The sequence below is a fragment of the Lonchura striata genome, chromosome 3, assembly GCF_046129695.1.
Source record: "Lonchura striata isolate bLonStr1 chromosome 3, bLonStr1.mat, whole genome shotgun sequence".
NCBI lineage: Eukaryota > Metazoa > Chordata > Aves > Passeriformes > Estrildidae > Lonchura > Lonchura striata.
The window spans coordinates 9,905,808-9,927,465 of NC_134605.1; the positions used below are offsets into that span (position 1 = coordinate 9,905,808).

A 21,658-nucleotide genomic window follows, 5' to 3' on the forward strand; every position below is an offset into this window, starting at 1 on the left:
ATAATTTAAAATAGTTCTTTAAGTGAGGAATTAAAATAGCACAGATCTCTGAACAATAAATAAGATTTTTTTTTCACTTTCTAAATTGAATTTTCTTTGAATAATTTTCTTCCCTCCTCCCTCCATATTCATCTTGCCTACTATAAAAATGTTGGATGTAGTATGCGTTTTAGTAGGATACAGGGTAGTGATGTCTCCTTTTTCAAAAGACATTTGGACTTCTTCATAACACGTCTTTGTAGAAAGTGTTGAATACTTTTAGGCTGACTGAATCTTTACATATATCAGAAAAAATACTGTAATCCAGTGGTGGTTTCCAGTGGCACCTGGATATCAAAAGATTTTGCAGCTGCACACATACATGAACTGTTACTGACATCAGATGCTACTGGGGTGGGTGGTGTATTCAGGTGCAAAAAAAAAAAAATGGAATTTACATTTCTAAATTCAGTGATACCAACTTCTCTTAAACACTGAATAGAGAAATTTGTCTTTTTTGTTTTTCAAATCTGTAATAACATCTTGCAGTGGAGTAAGTGTGATAGATAAATGTAGATATCTATGACAGATACAGATGTGTGTGTGTGTATATGTATCACATTACAGCCAAGGAAAAATTTACTCAAGGGGACAAATTTGCTTTAAGGGAAGTGACACCATAAAAGAGGAACTTTATGCATCCAACATTATCTGTCTCGGTAGAAGAAAGAAAATACTGAAAATGTAGCATCTAACCTTCCTTAAGCATAACTACATTTATATAAGGAAGGATTACTTGTAGTAAACCCATGCAAGTGAGAGTGACTATAATGACAGGATTATATGTCAGTCCCTTTACTGATTACCTGGCAAATATTTTTTCATCAATATTTCAAAACAAAAATTGTTTAAGAGGGAAAACACAATAAATTTGACCATAGAATGCTGGGGTCTGAAGTTTTATTTTTTGATAGTTTGTTAGGTAGCAAACAGAATTCATCGGGAAATATTCAAAGTGGAGGAAAACAATAGCTGAGGGACTGTATTGGGACTGGCATAGATCTTTCCTGAACTAACAGAAAATGCAGAACAAATTATTTGTCACTGGAGTTATGGGATCTTTCCAATCACATTGGAGCTAATCTCCTCTCTGAGGCTGGCATCATATCCATTGAAATCACTGAGATTCACGTTCCACAGTCTGGGACTTCTTCAATCTTTACTAATTTTTGAGTGGCTTATTTTGATATTAATAGTCTTAAATGGTTAGGTAGAAAAGATGTGGTAAACCTGTGATTGATTGTAACACTTGACATTTAAAAGGTGAACTTGTTCTGTTCATCCAAGAAGCACCAAAGACATAATCCTGACTTTCATATGAGGGAACTGAGGCACAGAGAGAGAAATAACTCTCAGAAGGCCAAGTTCCCAATGATATGTTGGTGATCATTTTAGGAATACAGAGCAGGTTGCATATACCTTCTACACACACGCTGTAGCCTCATAAAGTGTGCTCATTTCACGGTGCCTTCACAAACTCCTAAAACCTTGTTGCAACGATTTCCTCTAGAGCTTTGTGATAGTGGCTTTCATTTAGTGGCAACCCTTCATTCATCAAATGCCTATAATGCTTGTACCTTGTGGTCACCTGTATCAAGATTAAAAGACTTGTTAATCTTTCCAGTACCCAAAGAACTTCTTGACTATTAATTCCTGTATTTCTAACTGCAAGAGCAGAATTATGTGAAATCAGACAGAATTATTCTTTCATAGCACTACTTGGACTGAGGGCAGAGGGACAAAAACTAGCATCCCATTTTGTACGTGCTCACAACAGCATAAAAGCTGAGGCAGAAAACCTGAGCTGCAGTGGAAATTAGTGAAGGGCCATTTCTATTGGACTTTTACCTAAAGAATTGTCCCAAGAAGTGGCAACTAATGCTGGAATAGAGGAAACTGTTTGTGGATGTTAACTCTGAATGGTCTTGGTAACTTAGACAGAAATGTGATATCCCATCTGCACAGGTAGAAATGTGAAGCAGCATAACAACTGAACATTACTACACCAATCTCTCAAAAATCATCACTCATACAAAAGAGTTAGAAAGAAAAAAGAAATTGGTTCATGCAAAACCAGGTCTCCTACCATATATTTGGCTGTAGTAAGGTTAGGAATGTTAGGAATATGTTTTTACATTAACAGCCATTAAAATAATTGACTGTGGCCCTGCTTTTCCTTTCTCTGTAGTCTTAACTGAGCACCCATGTCCCAGGGGTTCAGAGCAGGGGCACATGGATTTAGCTGTGTGTGCAAGCCTGGTAAGTGTAACACAGGCTCTTGGGAAGGCTCAGTAAGGACTTGGAAGGGGTGTTTGTGAGCTAGTGCCTCTACTTCTCAGCAGAAATCCAACGGCAAAACATTATGGTGGGGTTTCTAAATGAGTGAAGTTGTTCTAGAGCAGTGAATGTACCATAGTATCCAGTAGTACAGTGCAAAAATTTGATCTAAGTAAAATCACCTTTGCAGAAATGAGTGAGTTAAAGGAAATAATGGACACAGCTAAACTCTGGGTACAGTATATTTTAAAAAGTGTTAGGAAAAAGTGGTTTGGTATCAGTCAGTAGTGTCAGTCTCCCTAATGCTTCTTCTAATTCTCCTGTAACTGAATGATGTTTTATGTACATCGTGAAACGTGCTGGTGGACACAGTAACATACTCCATACCAGGTTGAACATTTTCTGCCCAATAAGAAGCATGTTTGGCCCTCTCATGGGAGAGGGTAAATGGGGACACAGATTTTTGCAAGGGAAGCAGTTCCCCAATGTTACCTTCTCTGTGCCCTCCCCTGCAGAATCCCATTCAGAGGATGAGCTCCAGCTTGGCAGCCTGGCTTGTAAGTCCTGCCACACCTGGCTGGGTACCAGGTCCCTTCTCCCCTGTCTGCTTTTTGCTGTGCAAAAAGGCAGTGCCAGGTGGCTATGGCTGTCCTCTTTTCTTCTTTTTCTTTTTTTGGCTGGAGCTGCCATCTGACCAGAGGGGTAACATGGGGAAGGCTGATCCTTTCCATGACCTGTTTGGGGCTATAATTGCATAGCCCAAAATTGAAAAGACAGTCCTCTGTAGTGGGTCTCCTGCTTTTGGTGAAAATTCTTGACACTCTAACATCCAACTACAGAACAGATTAAATAACTGTCACTATTTTGAAGCATCTTTTATTTTCTATTTAGCTATCTACAATTAGATACATACAGATTCTGGGACTACCCGTTATATTCCTTTCTGAATTTTCTAAAATGAAACAAGACCAAAATTACCCCTTCTTTATTAAAGGCATTAAAAACCCCCACACTGAAAACCACAACCCCAAAACCTATTGGATTATGCATTTTTATAGAAATTGATAAATTGGTATGTGTTGTCTTAGGTATGACAAAATTCCTAAAGCTTTTTAAACTTAATGTTTGTAAGCCATTAACAAACCATGATTCAGTAATGCAGTGGAAATAGCATAGCTAAAAAGGAAATAACTTGCCTTCTTGGCAGAATTATTGCTACCCTGCATGTAGGAAAAGCCTTCATAGCTTGCTGCCTTTGCTGTAATCACTGGTGTACTTTTTTTCCCAGGATATCCCATTGTTTGCCACTCTCCTTCCTCAAATCATTTTTGTAGTGCTTTTGGATGCGGGAGCTTTTTCCGGTTAAATGTTTTGTGCAGCACCTAACAAATTTACCATTCCACCCTGGATAATGCTACTATGCTGTAAATACCTAATGATAATACACTACACATTTCTGGTAGTGTAAATCTGGTGCAGTTACCCTGTTTTTGTAGCCACTGCTCTGCTGTGACTCTTGGTTGGGTCTGACAGCAGCAGGTCTCTTGCTCTCCCTTTTGAGAGAAGGCAAGAGAGAAGGACCCTACTATTTTGGGAGTTATTTCTGCCAGAAGCTGAGACCTGTAATCCTGCTAACATCAGGAGGAGAGGAGAACATGGAGCTCTTGGCAGCAGCAAGCCCCATTAATTTCTGCACTGCCCAGAAATTAACTTCAAGAGTCTCAAAATTGTCATTAAAATTCAATTGTTTCCCTCCACATTTAAACATCCGCCCATAGAAAAAACACCTATTGTGTAACTTCTCTCCCTCTCCCTGGAGGATGGGAAGGTTGCAGCCCTAATGGTGGCTGAAAAGACAGAGGCAAGAAAATGAGCTTACCTCGCTGCCCTAAAGTTAAGCAGTAATCCAAATGGCACCAACACTGAAATACCTAATAATTTGGATGTAGAATTCCATTGCTAAAGATTTCACATTGGTTCTGCTTCTGTCTTGGTTATATAAATAGCTACAACTTTATTTTTTATTTTCTTATTCTTTTCTCCTATATAATGTGACCAAAATGCCATGGAAAAATGCAACTTCTCAATTTTTTAATTTGAAATTGGTGATTGGGTTCTCAGCTAATATAAACTGGTATGACTCCACTGGGCTTTCACTGGCTGCATATCTTGTTTCTAGTCTGTGGCTCTGACCAGGTAATTACCAAATTAGACTTCACCATACCATAACATTCACATAGAGTAATGGAATTCAGGGTTCTGACTGAGGTTAGGCAGTTAAATGTAAGAAAATGCCTTGGTCTGCAGAATAAGATCTTTTCACTTTTCTCATCATTTTCCATTATGAACAACTGGATTAAAACTGGTGTTCTCTCCTTCCCATCAGCCTCTTGGCCATCTGCTGAGGCCTGCTGGTGTAAGAGGGAAGAATGAGTTCAGTATCACATTTCACTTAGGGGTCTAGAAATGAGCATCCTTAATGCACACTAAATGAGCTAAATTACAGGGGAGTGTTTCCAGCAGGCATTCCAGAGCTGTGAATACAGCCTGGGAACCCATGGGCCAGCACACTTTGTCACCCTGGCTGATGCTTAGAGAGGTCTCCCTAAATGCTTGTGTGTACCATTTTCTACTTGTATCTGTCCCATCTTTGCAAACACAGCTCTTTGTGTGTGCCTGGGGATGTACTGACACATTCTGCAAAGTCAGGAGACTCACCAAACTTTTTAAGCTGGATAATGTCAATGGGCTTCAAGCAGGGTCTAGATGGAGCTGAGGTCCTTCTATCCAAAATTATTGAAGACCCAATATTGACCTATTTATCTTTTAACTTTACATGCCAGGTGAAGTTGTGCAACCTCAGGGAAAATAATTAATACAAAGAGTGTTGGGGTTCCATAATGGAGTGTCTGAGTTGCTTTCTTCACTACTGCAATAGTCCCTCTGTCATTATATAAAACAGAGCACTTGCAGAATTCAAGTTCAGGGATGAAGGGTTTTGTTTGCTCTTCTTCCAGTCTATAAACTATTCTATGCATAGGCTGCTTCCACTCTCCTTTTGAAGATGTACCATCAGCATTTAAGGTTATTCAGGCAAGAGAAGGGAAGCAGCAGAGAGCATGACTGTAGCCTCCTGTGAAAACATTGAATTATGTGGGGTAATCCTGGATTTCTGGCTTCCAGGACTCCTTTAGCACTTGCACATTAAGAATAAAATACATTAATGGGTTTTTGAGAATTCCTGAGATATGACCTTAATCATAGATAGAGCCTATCTGCCATTAAACATAATACCTTCTTGACAGCCACCTTCTGCAACCTTTGGCATTGAGGTCTGTTTGGAAAGGCAAGAGGCATTCTGGAAATCTTGTAGGGAGGACCTGCAGCCCCAGGAATGGGGCCCATCCCGTACTTTCCCCAGTGTGCTGCCTGTCCCTTGCACATGCAGCACGGCTGCTGAAGTGCAGACTGTTAATCACTTGTTGCTTTAATATTTGTGCAGTGTGTCAAAGGGGAAAGGGCTTAAATTCTGTTTGCATTTTAAATAACTGTCTTGGCAGTTGCACAATCCATAGTGTTTATGTTTTTATGGAATGCACCATTTGTGACTGTTGTTTTAAGAAGTACAGATATTAAACATGGCCAAGCAGGTTCTACAGTGGGTCTGGCCTGCACTGGCTGTCAAGGGCATTTGGAGAGGTGCCACTTAGCACTGCACAGTTTGCCTGCCATGGATTGGCATATTATAGCTTGGTGATGGCAGTTTGGCAACTTTTATCTCTATCAAGCAAGCCAAATTCTCATCCCTTTACTTAGAGCTAGTTCAAATTCCTCTGATACTAGACTCAACTCTTCTAAGAAGCCAGATGGGAGAGACTAAGAGGTGAGCTTATTCTGAGCAAACTTGGATCTCACATTAGTTGAGGGCCCCACCCTGAATCCTGATCTCTGATAAATTAACTTTTTAATGTTTCATTACTGCTAGAGCACAAGCCAAATGTCTACGCAGATATTTATGTTCCAACAGACAAATGCAAGCTCATTTTTTTCTTCTAAGTATGTTATGTTTTACAGACATGAGTAACTCATGTGGGATCTTTCCCACAGAGTAAAACCAATGTAAATTCACATGACTCAGGGATTTGTTTCAATGCTCATGTATAAGCTCTCATTAGAAATGATTATGCTTGAAGATCAAAAGAAAGTACACTCACTTGTATTAATGTTTAATGAATAATTCACATTGTTAGAACAAAAAACAAAACAGTCGGTGGTTGTTACGACAAATATCAAACATTGGCACTACTAACCAACTCCCACAGAGGATCCTTCATTGCCTGGCATTGGCTGTGCGCTGAGATTTCCTCTTGTGTGTGCTGTGCCAATCGTCTTGGGATTTAGGACATCTTCCTCTCTGGATGAGTAGTGCCCCTGTAATGACAGGAGTGGGGGAGAGCCAGGATATCCCAGCACTGCAGGTGGATCCAATGCTCAGAGATCTCTCAGTGGAAGCAGAGTGTACAATAAGCCAATCCATTTTTTTAATTCAAGTAGGATTTCAGATCAGGCATGCTCTTACAAAACTCTCATTGCCTTCAATCTGAGTTTAATACCAGGCTTAGTATTTGAGCCTTAATATCAAGACCCGTGGTCAAAGTCATTCAGCACCACAGAATTTAAGTACTTAATTTCTTGTTTATGTTTCTCCACATTTACCTTCTTCAGTTAATGCTTATTTTGTTACCAGAGTAATTATTCTTACTTAAATAAACAGGTTTGGCATGAGGGAGTTGTAGGTGAAATCCAGTCTCTATATCTCTAACCAAGACAAGCACAGGAGGGCAAAGCCCATGCTGATAATCACAAAATGTGAATCCTTGCCTGTTACACAGAGTAGCTGGAACTACCTTATCTGTGTAAGGGAAGACTCCAGGTTACCCTCTGTAATGTGTGACACATTGCAGTCTTTGGCACAAAGCAGAAGTTGGATTTTTTCATCTTCATAGCTTTTAATAGCTTCATAGCTTTTAATGGTTTTTCCTATGTCAATGTTTAAAGCATCAGCAATTTGTATCATTTGGCTTTTATATTTATGCTTCTTTCAAAAAATTGGCTTATTTACTACCCGAGTTTACATAATTTCTCCCGAATCTAGTTTTTGTTTGGTTTCATCCCCCCCCTCCTTTGACAAAAGCAAACCAACAAAAACCAACAAACAGTCTTAAGTTTAACGTTTAGGAGACTTAATTCACATTAGAGAGTCACCTCTCTTCCAGGGATGTCTGTGGCATGGAATGACACTGAGTGACATTTGACAAACTTTGTGCTTGGCACAAAGTCAGAAAACATCTTGTGTGTTTTCATTATCAGTTCACTTTCCTGTATGCCAGTGGTGCAATACACCTGATTCAGAGCAGAGGCAGAGAGGCTGCCTGTGGTTCATGTAGGTTCTTCCTGATTTAGACCTCTGTAAAGAAATGATAAATTAGTTCTCTATTCTTAAGGTGCCTCCTGAAGGCCCCCTTGTTCTGCCAACCCTTCTGTGTGAGTCTGTGAGGTTCCTCATTCAGGAGCTAATATTGCTGAGTCAGACTGGGCGCTATTACTATGAATGGAATGCAGTCAAATGGATCATGGGTGTCTCAGAGGCCAGAGCAAAGCTTTGGGGTTTGTTTACATTTTGTTTGGAACAACCCACTCAAAATATTTATGCTTGAGAAGCCGGTATTTCTTCCAGTAAAGAACCTTTTCTCCTCTTTAGGGCTGTTGAGTAGGTATTTAGAGTATACACTGCTTAAATTGTTTATTTTTAGTGGAGTGCACGTGGCATTGCTATCATGAAACTGATCATAATACATTTCTCTTGTGGGGATTTCACAGAGGAAGAAAAACCTGTAATGAATTAAATATGCTTCATGAGAAAAGAAGTAGGTCAAATTTTGGGCTAAATTAACCTCATGTTATACAAAATGACTAAATTCTCTTGTTTTCACCTGTGGGACTCTGGACTTGTCTACACACCAAGTTATTTCAAGACACTTATTAGGTACACTGCAGTAATTATGTTCGACTAAACCCATGTGTAGACAACTCTTATGCCAGTGTAAGAATTCAGTTTCTTGAATTACCTTAATCCACTTTGAAAGTGGATTAAGTGAAACCAGGAAACAACTTGGTCATTCCAGAATGAATAAACTATCTGAACATAGTTTTGCTTTACATTCACATCCGACCTTATTCCAGTATAATTTTCCTGGGCTGAGAGGTTCTTAGGATATATCTACATAGCAAATTAATATGTGATTACCAACACACCAACCCTTCCTTTACTCTCACTGGCATGAGTAACAGCACTAATGAAAGATGGTAGCACAGACTCCAGTACAGCCCATTAACTGCAGCATATGTATGCATCGGGTTGGGATGAAATCCACCTCAGCCCACCCTCACTTCAGACACAACTCACATCCCTAAGACTGACACAGAGGCTGGGAATACCTCTCTGCATCTCAGGTGTGTATGCACACCAAAAACTGCATGTGTGATAGGACTGCACAGCAGAGCTGAATGGGAACCAGGTGAATTTCACTTCAGTGGTTAATCACACTGGAGAAGCAGCATGGCTCGAACATTTTTAATATACACACCTCTGAAAACCAAACAAAGCGTCAGCTGTGTGACTGCAGAAGCCAAATTAAATGTGCTATAGACAAGCACAACTCAGATGATTTCACTAGGGCTGGATTTGGCTCCATAGTTGAGATCTTGCTTATTTGGCTGATTCTTGTTTTGTTACCTATTTGCTCATTTATTTTAATGAAATTAATGTGTTTTAATGTTCCTTTAAGTGCATTCCAAAAATAGCAATTGGATTAACTCACGCACTTTTAAGTGTGACAATCACAATGAAAAATCTCTGTTAGCTGAGGTACGGTGTAATTTTAAGTAGCATCTTGGGTAGCTATGCCATACCCTTCATCCTTTCAAACAAATTCCTTACATCAATCAAAAGAGCCTCACTTAAAAATTAATGGGGAAATACAGACAACAATCAAGCTGTACACACCGCTGCTCTAATCTACCAAAATCATGTATCAGTAATGTACTCTGCTGAGACAGTAAAGACAGGTAAGAATTTAGACTAAAAGCAGTTCAAAATTATTCCAGAACAGAAACTTGCAGCAAACTTGTCTTTCTAGCTAAGCCAGAAATCATCCTGAGTAGCTTGGGTTTAAAAAGAAAAAAAAACCACAACCCAGTGCTTTCAATTTCAGGCTTCTGAAAATGACGCTTGGACTGTATGATATTCCAAGAATGATTTCTTTCTTCCCCAACTCTTTTCCCAGCTGCAATGCATGATCTCACCATAGCTGCTCTGAGGGCAATGAGTCCAGTAACAGAAAAGGTGCGCACTAACTTCTCCCTGAGTTTATCGCCTTATAAAAACTGGGATTGCAAAACCTGAGTAGTAACAATATTAAGCAAAAGCAATTTTCCCTTTTATTGTATTTAAATGAAGAAAAGTATTAATGAAAACTGTTAATGAAAGTATTAATGCTAATATTAAGGCTGAACAGAGGCAGTTGCAAAAAAAAAAAAAAAAAAAAAAAAGTTAGTTACAGCCCTGCTACATACATCCCTTCACGGACTCCGCTGTGCTAGTTACCTGTGCACTGGCGATGTTGTAACTTGTTATTATAATAGGCGGTGAGAAAAGCAACACAGAAGAGGGAAACTTGTCTCAGGGCTCTGCTGGGACGCTCTGCGGTCACAGAGTAGGTGGTGTGGTGCTGCAGCAGTTTGGGATGCAATGTGTGGGTCACAACTGGTTTCTAGATGAGAAGGCACTTAAGCTGCCATGGACAGCTTAAGCGAGGCCTAGTTCTGGGAATACTTTTGCAGGCGAGTTAAGTCTCACACGTGAAAATGCCCTCGGAATTTAGTGGGAGCGTTGAGGGAGATGTGCAGGACCTGGCTTTGCGGAGCACGCGAACCCGGGGCAGCGGCCGCGTGTGGTGCTGCCATGGCCGGGCACAGCGCTGCCAGCCTGCTCGGCGCTCAGCGCGGCCGCGGGGCTGCCGCAGGCCGCGGCTCGCTCGGCTCCAGCGCAAACCCTCCGGCTCTCGGGAGCTCTGCTCGGCTGCCCCAGCAGCGGAGGTGCGGAGCGAAGGCTCCGGCTCCCACCACCGAGCCGCGCCGGGCTCTGCGCCAGCCCTCGGCTCTGCTCGGCGGCCATTGCGCAGCCGGGTGCCCGGCGCGGCCCGGGCCGCCCGGCCGCAGCCCCCCGGGCCGCCCGGCTCCCGCGGGGCGCTGTGCGCCGGGGGCTCCCCCGCCTTCCCCTGCAGAGCCTTGCAGGGGACGGGGGGGGCGCGGCGCCGGGCCTGCACGGCAGCAGCGGTGCGGCATCCTCGCTCCTCGCCCGGCCTCCTCTGGCATTCCGGGCGCTTTTTTTTTTTTTTTTAATTTACTGATTCAGTGTGTGCGGTGCCCGCTCCCCCCGCCCCCGCCGGCCGCTCGGCACATGGCCTGCCGGCGGCCGTGTGTCCCCGCGTCCCCTGGGCGAGGTGTCCCGTCCGCCGCCCGCATCCTAGGCGGCTGGCACCTTCCCTATCCCCATCCCCCCTTTTCGGCAGTCGCCTTTTTTTTGGTGCTGTTGTTCTTGTCGGTTTGGGTGGGTGGGTTTTTTTTTTTTTTTTTTTTTTTTCCGTGGTTTTGTTTGTGTTTTTTCCAGGTGGGACGTGGCGGTGACCGGCGAGGCTCGCCCGGCACTGAATGTCACCCTGAAGGTAAAATGAAAGACACGGAGATGAACGCATGCCTGCGCCCCGCGCCGCCGCTCCCCCGCGCCCGCCGGCGAGCGGCCGCCACCATCGCGGGGCGGCAGCCCCCGCCGCGCCCCGGATTTCCTGTCCTGGCTTTTCGTTACTGCGCCTTAAAAAAACCGAAAAATCAGAAAAAAAAAAAAAAATCCGCATGCGAAAGAAACGTGCACGTACCCGGTAACGAGCCCAGGAAAAACCCGGCCGCTTCCCCCTGCTGCTGCCAAGTTATCATTGGGAACACAGGCAGGCGCCGTGACGTCCCGGGTCAGGCCGAGTGCGGACCGGCGCTACCAAGGCGGCAGGGAGGCGCGGGGACGCTGCCGGGGCCGGGGCCGCGGGGCCGGGGCCGCCGCCGCCCGCCCGCCGCCGCTCTCCGCCCGCCGGGCCGCGCCCGCCGCCGCCGCTGCCCCCCGCGCCCCCCGCGCCGCCACCGCGGCGCCGCTCGGCCTCCCGCCCGCCGGTGGCTCCCCCCTCGCCGGCGGAGGTCGCGGGAGCCCAGTTAAAGGAGGCGTGTGTAAAGATTTTGCAATGTCCCTGCATGGTGTTGTAGACTTTCCTAGCAAAGAAACCGGCTTCGGCTTCTTTAAAATCCCCGACGACTCACCTGATTAACCTGCCTGCGGTTCTGAGCTGACCAGGTAAAGCGAGCCCCCGCACCCCGCACCCCCCCCGCACCCCTGCCAGCTGACATTGCATGGGGGGCATGTTTGTGCTTGGAGATGAGCCGCTGCCAGGAGCGCTCTACCCCCCCACCCCCCCGCCCCATTCCACCTTCAGCCCTTGCCAATTGCACTTGCTCAGAGTCATTCACCCCCCCCAAAAAAAATCTAGCTTTGGAAAAAGCGGCACGACAGCACCGGCCACCCGGGGTTCAGTGGCTCTCGCCTCTCGGACAATTATTTAAAATTACTGGCCTTGATGAATATGGGGGGGGAGGGTGGGGGGTGAGGGGAAGAAGGGAAGGAGAATGATTTTTTTGGCTGCTGACAGATCCTACCCCGCAGGTTTTGTGTGTGTGCGTGTGTGTGTGTCCCTCCCGCCCAGGGTCAGGAGTGCCGGGAAAGTGACGAGGCTTTAGCCAAGCAAGAGTTTAGGGCCGGGGGTCCCGGGGTGGCTGCGAGCGGAGCAGGGGGAGCGGGCTGTGCCAGCCGGTGGCGGGGCGCGCGTGGCTGTGGCGCGGCTGCCCGTGCCGCCGTGCCCCCGCCGTGCCCCCTCGGGAGCCCGGAGTGTCCCGGCTGCGGCGCGGGGCGAGGCCGGCGGGGGGCCCGTCCTCGTCCCCATCCCTCCCCCGGCCGCTCGCTCCTTCCTGGAACACTCGCGCGGGCGGCAGCGGAGCAGGCCCGGGGGAGCCCTGCCCGCCGGGCGGGGGTCGGGGCGCAGCGCTGCCCGGCGGGAGCGGCGGCGTGGCCGCCCCACGCGGGACGCGCTCCGAGCCGGGTACCGGGAGCCGCGGGCGGACGCGCGCACACAGCGGCGGCGGGGCCGCGCTGCCGGGATCAGGAGGGGCGAAGGAAAGTGTGCAAAGTCCGCGCACTGCCCGCTCCTCCTGGCACTTGGCCCTCCCAGCGCGGCGGAGGGGAGGAGGAGGCGTTTTGGGAAGTGGCTGCCTGTGGGGTCTGAGTTTGACCTGGCAGTGAGGAATTTTTTTCCCTTTTGTCAATTTTTTTAAAAATTCATTTTATTTTTTCATTTTCTCCTGGTCATTCATGCCATAAAAGCATGACTGGTCTAGAGGTACATTTTGAAGTGTTGCAGGGGATGCACTCCGTCTGCTGATTCTAGTTAATATGTTTTTCGTGATCCCAGAAAAGAGAGGACTGCATTTAAGAGATGACTAAATAATGGGGGAGGCAAGTAAAAATGAGTAGAATATAAAGGAGACAAAAATGAAGGTGAATGGTAGTGTGGGAAGGCAGGCACTGAGCAGCTTGGCTTTCTCTCCTGTAATTCTCTCCCTCCCCTATATTGTACCCCCGTCCCACTGCACCCCTACCCCTGGAATCCTGTCTTTTGATACTATTAAGGATAGTCTAACAGTAAACATAGCACAACAGAAAAACAGATGACAACCCCCCCATGTCCCCCCTCCTCCTGCACTTCAGCCTATCAGTGTCTGTGACTGTGAGGGAAATCCAAGTGCCCTTTGTAAAAACCCACCAAAGTTTTAGGCATTTATTATCTACCCTGTTTAAAATACAACATATAAAACTTGCTTGATACATTTCGTTGTTACTCCCCTGTTTTATTTCAGAGGACAAAATGTTCTGGTGTAGCATGCCTACCCTCACTTTCAGAATGGGAGTAGTTTACAATATAACCTACATTAGATTATACATGGTGCGTGCATTGCATTTCCACTGAACATAGTCAAAGACTTAGAATGACGAAGCGACTCATGTGGTTATGATCTTCCTTGTCTTGGGAGCATCAGGGTAGCTGGGTGTCAGCGTGCTGGGGAGGGGGGCTCCGTGGTGCGGGGTGTTTCACGTCTGTGCAGGAATCTGGCAAGTCTCCTTTTAGAGGACTTGAAAAATGTGCCGGGGGCAGGAGAAGGTAAACACGAACATTCCGCATGCTCATTATCAAAATAAGGAAAACAAATCAATTGCATTAACTGTCTGTGCAGTAGCACAGTTATTCCACAGTATTTTGTCAGAAATTAAAAGGTTACCACTAGAGCACTATATCCGTATCTCCAGCCTGGCACCACTTATTACTGCAATGGTATTTCAATATTAAGTGATCTTAGAGATATTTCGTCTTTCATTTTGAATCCCGAATTTGAATCAGTATTAGGATGTCAGGGCTGTGAGATAAGGTATAACAAACTAAGTAGACAGCTGAAGGGCTCCTGGTGAAGGTGTTGCTGAGAAGGATATCTTGGGCCGTTCGCAGTAACCTTGTTTACAGGGACATTTCAATTGCAACCTGAATTTCAGCGAGAGGCTGCCTGGACTAATGCCTGAGTGTCTGAAACCCATCACGAGTGTCTTTTGCACTCTAAACCTTCTCTCTGCCTTCCTTGCATAATCGTAAAAACTTTTCTGGAAGGTTAGGATGATTTTCTGATATGAAAATTAAAATGTTTTCCTAAGAGGAACACTGCTCTTTGAACTCGTGTACATTAGCAACAAAGTATTCATGAGGTTTGATTTTTTTTTTTTTGGTTCTCTGATGTGGCAGGATCAGTAGTTGCACCAGTCTTTTTAACTTCACGAATATGGCTTTGATTTATTGTATTTTAGCCTCGGTGGTTTCAAATGTATTTTGCAGCACATGAAGTCGGTTCGAGTCAGAATGTGAAAAAGAGGCATATAGTAACAAGGAACAGTTTTGTAGTGATCTGCTAATTTTTTGTTTTCTTTTCCTAAAGCCGTTCCAGGAAAATCACGTGAATTTAGCGAGTGGGTGCTAAATGCCAGCAGCCACATTGATGAAGAAAAATGCTGTTGAAATACTTTGGAATAATAAATAGGATATGTAATGGTCAACCACAAGATAAACATTTTACACGGTGTTTTTATGGCTCTAAATTGGCTGCATTGTAAACCAAGCTCACTACTCTATTAAGTCATCAGAGTTTTCAATTATTTAAGATTTTCAGTCAGGCCATCTAATACAGTCTTCATCATCCCCATCAGAAAATTATGCATAAGGTTGTAATTCCTTGTTGTTTCTATGTGAGGGCTTTGTTGGGATGGGGGTTTAATTTTGCCTTATCAGGACAAATATTACAAAGCCCACACACAGGGAAAAAATGATATGGAAATAGCCCAGTCCTAGAAAATGAGGATAGTCATGGCACTGAAATGTACCTAATACAATTTGAGATCCACTCACTAAGAAACCTTGACAGTATCTGCCTTGCAGGTACCGTGCATTTGGAAATACTATATCTCCATTTAAATGCAGATCTTCAGTTTTCTCCAGGGGGCAGTTGGCGAATCTTTCGATTGAACCAGCGGTACTAGAAAAACTAACTGAAGATTTACCCATGAACAAGAGACCCTTTCAAGTCTGCTTTTTTGAAATAATGATTATAAAATTTCCTAATATTGCAATTTTATATTGATTTTGAATGCCTTTTCAGAAGTCACAGAGAAGGAATAGTGCCTTTTACTCAAGGTAGGCCAATGTCTGCACGCTTGTTTAGCAATCCTAACAGAAATAGCTGCTACAAATAACTTCTTTGTTTTTACATGGGTATTGTGTTTGCATGTGAGTTTTGTGAAATGGACAGAGCAGTCTTGCTTTGATTTTGACCTAGATTCCTCCTGATTATTCCAATACAGCTAGTACCTGCTTATTTCCCACTGTGAAAATAGGAGAACAACTGTTGATGCTATCTTGCTGGGTCTGCATGGGCAGTAGGCACGCATGTCCAGTCCTCTCCCCTTCTCCTCCTCCTCCCTGGCTTCCTTAGTAATGGATAAAATAGCACTGGGGACCAAAGAGGGTGTAAGCCTGTATTTCCCTTTCTGTGAATTTTCATTCTTTGAGGGTTTGATTCAAAGAAAATAGGGGAGGGAATAAAAAGTGGAATGAGTGATTATTTCCATCTCCCTATTTGGCATGCAAATATTTCACACTTACAGGGATGAACAGGGCCATAAAACAAGTCATACATCCACCTTATGCCATATTTGCTGGAAACTCAGTGTCAGCAGGTGCCAAACCTCCTTAGAGGGACTTGTGTCATCTAGTTTCTAGACCAGTTTTCTATATTGTTTGTCAGCTCTTTAGTTTGCAGTGTAACCCAAGGATTGAATTAAATGCCCAGGGCACAGGGAATGGCAGCTTTCTGTTTGGGATGCTCAAACTACCTGAAGCGGGGCAGGCAGTAGGTCCTGATCTTTTCTGTGCTGGGAGTGGTCTATGCACTCACCCTGTGCATTCCCGGCTGCTCCTGTCTTTTCACCATGGGCAAGGGCGCTGCCTGGGGATGCTGCCCTTGTCCTTGTGCCTGAGCCATGAGACTGTGGAAATACCATCCATATTATGCTTACCTGTTACTGGCATATAGCCCACTGGCCTCAATACCCCAGAGAAAACGTGCACTTCAGCCACTGCGTGGAGTTCAGGTAGATCTGCAAAGTCCAATCTTACGTGCACCGGCATTAATGGCAGAGCTTCCATTCAGCTTAATTGATATTCCTATAAACATCTTCAGGTTTCTGTTTCTAGTGGAGGCTACAGCTGGGTGGACTTCTTAAAGGGATGTTTTGCATATTGAGGTTGAAAGGGAAGTTGAGCCCGATACATTAACTTATCATCTGTGTCATTCTCTTGACATCATTTGGATTACTACAAGCATAAATGACAAGCAGATTAGGTGCAAGATCTTCACACACACATCCTTTTTTAGCATGTTGATCAGTGGCGATGTTACTTCTCTGAAAACCTTATTCTAAGTCAAGTCCAGGCAAGCACAAATCTGTGCATGCATATACAAGTGGAGTAAGGCCTATCCTTTACAATACGTTTTTTTCCTTTAATATCTAGGCAAGATCTCTTATTATAACTTGACCATTAGGGGAAAGAATATGGAACTTTTCTCAAACAGCTTTTCTGTTGGGGAATCTAGTGGCAGTTGCTTTGAAGCATGTGTAATTGATTATCATACATTTATTTTAAAAAGGAGACATAACAAGGAATCTAACATGATGTTTTGGAATACATCTTCTCCCCACAATGTTCTTGAGGGAAATGTAAGGTTGCAGGCATCATTTCATGCCCTGTATGTTTTTGAACATAAATCAAAGAAATTGTTGGAGAGTTATAGATGTTCATAGCAACTGTAGCTATAATAAACACATGCAGTATATATTTTCTAAGCTATTTTGTATGGGTGAAAAGCTGAAGCTGGCATTTTGTATGAACAATTCAACTTAATCACTGAAAATTTATTTCCTAGTTAGGATGGTTTACCAGTGTAGCATGAAGTTGTACACCTTCGTTTAAGTTCATCTGGTTATTGAAGGCTCAGTTAAAATTGGAAAAGAATTTAAATTGGATCTAGATACCTTGAATGAATTATTCCCAACGTCAAATTTATCATGTATCCTCCATGGTGATATTTACATCTATATTATCACCTATGCTGGTTTCAATGCATGCTGGATATTTTAGAGAGCAAATAAAAAATAAGAACTGTGTGAAAACCCAGACAATTTTAATTGTACTCATAGCACAAAATATGAGCATATTTAATACAATGGGACGGAGAATCTTGAATGATTGAGTAGTGCAGAGCGTCTAATGGGAATAGCAAATAGCTTAGGCATACACAGTTCCCAATGATTGTATTAGTTTTGGTTTAAAGTTTTAGTTTAAAGCAACTATTATGGAGGAGAAGAATATAGCCACTCATTTTTGTGATGATGCATAAGGTGTTCCATATGTTGATTAGGATCCATGTTCATTTAAAAGTTAAAAAGAAAATCCAGTAGTCACAGTTACTATATATATGGATAGATGGAAGAAAGGATACATTCGGGACCTGTGCAGGAATCACAGGTCTAGATTAACAGTTTCAGATTTAATATTTAAGCAAAGTCCTAAGTGTCTGAATAAAACAGGTAGGATATGTTTCTTGGAGTCTCTGTGTACTGTTGGATTCTGAGACTGATAATTAAAACTGATAACTGCTTATTGAAAATCTTGAGACTAGCTGAAAGGTGTGACTTGAAAAGTGCCATTATGCTTCTGCTGGACTTCGTTTCATTGCAGTTATCCTCAGTTGTTCCTCTTTAATTACAAGACCCAGAAATCTCTTTAAATGAGAAAGCTTGTCTCTTATTACTTGACTGCTGGAAACAAAGTTTTAAAATCTAAAACAAATGTTTGTGTAAAAATGGAGAATCTGCTCTCATTTGTGGTATTAGCTGTAAGCGTCTTCTTGATGATATGTTTGGATTTTAAGGCCGGCATGAATTAAACAAGCTTTCTAAATTGTTTCAAGTGACAGACGTCAGGGAGACAGGGCATGGCCCATCTTGGACACCTGTACTAGTTTAGACTTTAGAAGAGCAGGCAGTGGGATAGGTTTCCAAGGGCTACCTTTTCCACTGGGGATAGGAGGTATGGAGACCTAAAGCTTCTGACATCACGTAAGCCAAGGGTCAGCCTCCCCTTCATTTCTCTCCTAGCTCTTGCTCCCCATCCTCTCTGAACATTTTTGTGGTCCTGCCTTAATAGCCAGACTACTTTACCCTGCCTTCTGAAGGTTGGAAAATAGGCTTTGAATTGTTACTATTCTCCTTGCTGGATACAATGCTGTGAAAACAAAATTCAAGAGAAAATCAGAAAGGAGAGAAAAGGGAAGTCGGGGTGCTGCAGGTTGAGGTGTATCTGGGAAGTCTGGGTGGAGAAAGATTTTGCAGTTCCAGTTTGTCCCATGTTTTGGCCTATGTATACTTTTACAAAAGAAGGTAGCTGAAGGAACTGCGTCCCTGGATTTATATTGACCCAGCTGTGGCAAGGGGGCACAGTTACATAGGAGAGGTAAGGAGGAGTGGAGTCAGACTGGATGTCCTCCAGCCTTGACAAGAGGGTCTGTGTGGGTAGGACTACTGGATATGGTTGTATTACTGCTCAGGCAGCATTCAGAAGTCTCAGCTTTTCTGTGCTGACAGTTGGGTATTTAGAGGCTGTTGAGGAGGAAACTTCATTCACTGAAATTCCTGCATCCACTGGGATTTTTTTTTTTTACTTGTTTTAAATTAGTGTCTTGAGTTTCACCTGGCAAAAATAACTTGTTTTACTCTGTGCTGAATTTCCAACAGAATAAAAAACCCTCTTTTGCTATACTAGAGTCAAAAGGTACCAGGTGGACAAGTGCTGTGAGTGAGTTATGTGCAGTGTGGGCAGCAGGCTGGGCACTGGAGCACAGAGAGCAGGCGGATCAAGGTCACTCGTGGCCCTTTGTATGGCACATCTGGGAGCAGGGTGCACAGCTGTGAGCTTCAGTCCTTTACTTTTCTCCAGCATGCAATCCCTTTCTCACTGCTTGAGCAACAGAGGGACAGAAGCTGTGCTTTTGCAACATGCATTAAATGTGGTGGTGTCAGCTTAGGCAGGGGAAGGTGAGGTTATGTGTGAGGTGACGCAGGCAGACAGGGAGCCCTGCCTTGTAACCAGGATTTTGAGTCGCTGCCTTGCAGTGTCCCTTGAGGGAGAAGAGCAAGATTAAACCTGCTGATGCCACCACACACTTCCATTTCTCTGGTGTGACACAGTCCAGGGGTGGACAGGAGCCCCTTCCCAAAGGAGAGAGATAAATCTGGGAGAAACACATGTTAAATCAATATGGTTCCCCTCCTGTAAATGGTGCCTACTTTTAACAAAAATTATTTTGGATGTTTCACTGATCAGATTTTGCTTCTTCTTACCATTTTTTATTTTGAAGGGAGGTGAGGACATGAACTATGAGTGTCTCAGAAAATTGGGCCAGAAGCCCTTACACTTGTTTGTGCTTGTGAATGAGTGTGTGCACACGTGTGCAACGTGCATACACAGACTTGGAGGTTGTGTATGCACAGGACCTCAATTATTTTGCTGTTTGAATCACAGAGCATGTTGTCTTGATGTACTGTCAGTTTTGGTTTCTGCCCTTTGGAATAAAGTTCAAAATATTAAAGAAATAACACGCAATATACTAGTAGCTAGAATAGTCATAGTGCCTGAGGGGAGAAAGGGGTGGTGATTAATCAGTTTCACAAATGCCCAGGAAAAAAACCTCAACTCCTCCTAACCAAACCCTGCGATGGTGCACTTTTAAAAGGGATTCTTCTAAATTTTGTTTCTGAGGTTTTCTGGCTGTCCTGGAGAGAGAAGTAGGTCCTGTTTGGGAAGCAGCATGCAAGCTCATGCTGTGACTGAGTGCCAGGGGCATGTGTGGTCCCAGTTGTTCTTTGGAGAACCACCCTGGGCTAAATGGTGAAACAACTACATCTGAATTAATTATTGATAATTCTTGAACAACAAATATGAGGATCTGTTTGGAGTATTGCTTCCCAGTTAAGAGTTGAAATCTAGTTCTAGTACACGTATTCTTAAATGTTGCTTTTCTGGTCTTACCATTTGCTTGGACAGCAGTAAGAGCTGCAGAAGCTGGTGCAGGTTCTGCCCATCCCTGGTTTGGTTCTGGAGGGCCAAGGCAGGAGCTAAGAGGGCACTAGCAGATACTGAAGCCCCACTGAAGCTTTGGTCAGAATTTTGCAGAATTTGGGATGTTGTGCTCCATGGTTTCAATCCAACAAGGACCAGGCTAGATCTGACTCTAGATAAAATACTAAATGAAAAGAACAAGCCACCTTCCACTTCCAAAATCTTTTGATTTGTATTCTGTATCAGAAAAAAAAGCACCGAGCAGTGCATGACTGATGCAGGGCAGGCTCAGGATTAATTTAGGATAAACAGGATGCCTGTTGCACTTAATTTAGACATTCTAAGGCAGAAAATGCTTTTGAGTGCAGCTAACAGCTTCTCATCTGCAAATGTCACAATCAAGACAAAGCAAAAGATACTGTGGCGAATTCTGCAGTTCACAGTCCTGACACAGTCAGAACCTCCTATTACAGTGAGGGAGACTTCTGCTTGTATCACGGCTGCCTGGGATGCAGGATTTCAGAGCGGCATTAATAAAAATAATGCAGTAAAAATACAATTTCAAAAGTCCTGCAGGGCATGCAGCAAACGCCGGAGGTTTGAACTGGGTGAAGTTGTCAAAGGTTGCTTTGCTCCTCAGAGCCTGGCAGTAGCTCCAGTGAAATGTGATGCCATTGGTTTTCAGCAAAGGTTTCTTTCTGCAGGGCTGCAAACAGAGATCAGCTGCTACTGTGTATACACAACTAGGGAGCAAATCAAGCAGCACATTTAAGCAGCCTTTTTAACCCTGAGACTTTCCAAGATTTCTTCTTCACGCAGGAAGTTTCCTTTATATTGTCAGCAGTAGCACTTTGCTCATGTAATGAGATCAGAGCTAGGATCACTGCTGCACAGTAGAAAGACTTCCTTAAGACATTTGTCCTTGAAACTGCACCAAACTCTTGGAAGAACCCAGAACCTGTAAGTATGTATGATATAGGCAGCAATAGCACGGTGCAAAGCTGCAATCAACCATTATATGATATCCGATTAGCAGAGCAGGAGGGATTTCTTTTTTCGGATGTTATGTTACATTCATTTTCAGTTTGTTCTAAGGAAACAAATCAATTCGGGCTTCTGATACAGTGACTTTGCAGTAGATGAGCTGGTAGTAATATGTTTGATTTAACTATTTGTTGCTGACATGTAGCTTGTGGGACAAATATTGTAGCCATCAAACTGTAAAGAACTTTTATGATGTTTTTAGGCATTTTTAAGGGATTTGGGGGTCCATCTTGCAAATAAGTTTCTGCTTTGCTCTTTGATTTTGGCAACCCCACCCTACGCCAAACTATAAATAACAAGGCAAACGGAATTAGTCCGTATTGTTCTTAGGTGGCAATAAAATATATTTGTTTGCAGGCTTAATTTAG

General features: G+C 43.6%; 1 protein-coding gene and 1 long non-coding RNA gene across 20 annotated transcripts in view; one reads left to right on the forward strand and one right to left on the reverse strand.

The window, feature by feature from the left end:
• ESRRG (estrogen related receptor gamma) overlaps positions 1-21,658 on the forward strand; it is a 400,282-nt gene that overhangs the window by 8,529 nt on the left and 370,095 nt on the right. For 9 of the 19 annotated variants that reach the window (XM_021547559.3, XM_077781877.1, XM_077781878.1 and 6 more), the window contains exon 1: positions 11,587-11,776. The exons of 2 other annotated variants lie outside the window; for them this stretch is intronic. Coding sequence is in view for 4 of the 17 variants with exons in the window: in XM_077781871.1 (XP_077637997.1) it covers positions 21,109-21,206 (98 nt within the window). In the remaining 13 variants the exon portion in view is untranslated. Of the gene's footprint in view, positions 1-11,016; positions 11,103-11,586; positions 11,777-20,708; positions 21,207-21,658 lie in introns of those variants that run through there. 8 more of the 19 variants (XM_077781873.1, XM_077781872.1, XM_021547564.3 and 5 more) reach the window with 6 other exon arrangements.
• LOC116183363 (uncharacterized) lies at positions 926-10,566 on the reverse strand. The gene is made up of 2 exons (XR_004147967.2): positions 9,983-10,566; positions 926-7,783 (listed from the first exon to the last, which is right to left on the reverse strand). It is a non-coding gene; the product is annotated as an uncharacterized LOC116183363 (long non-coding RNA).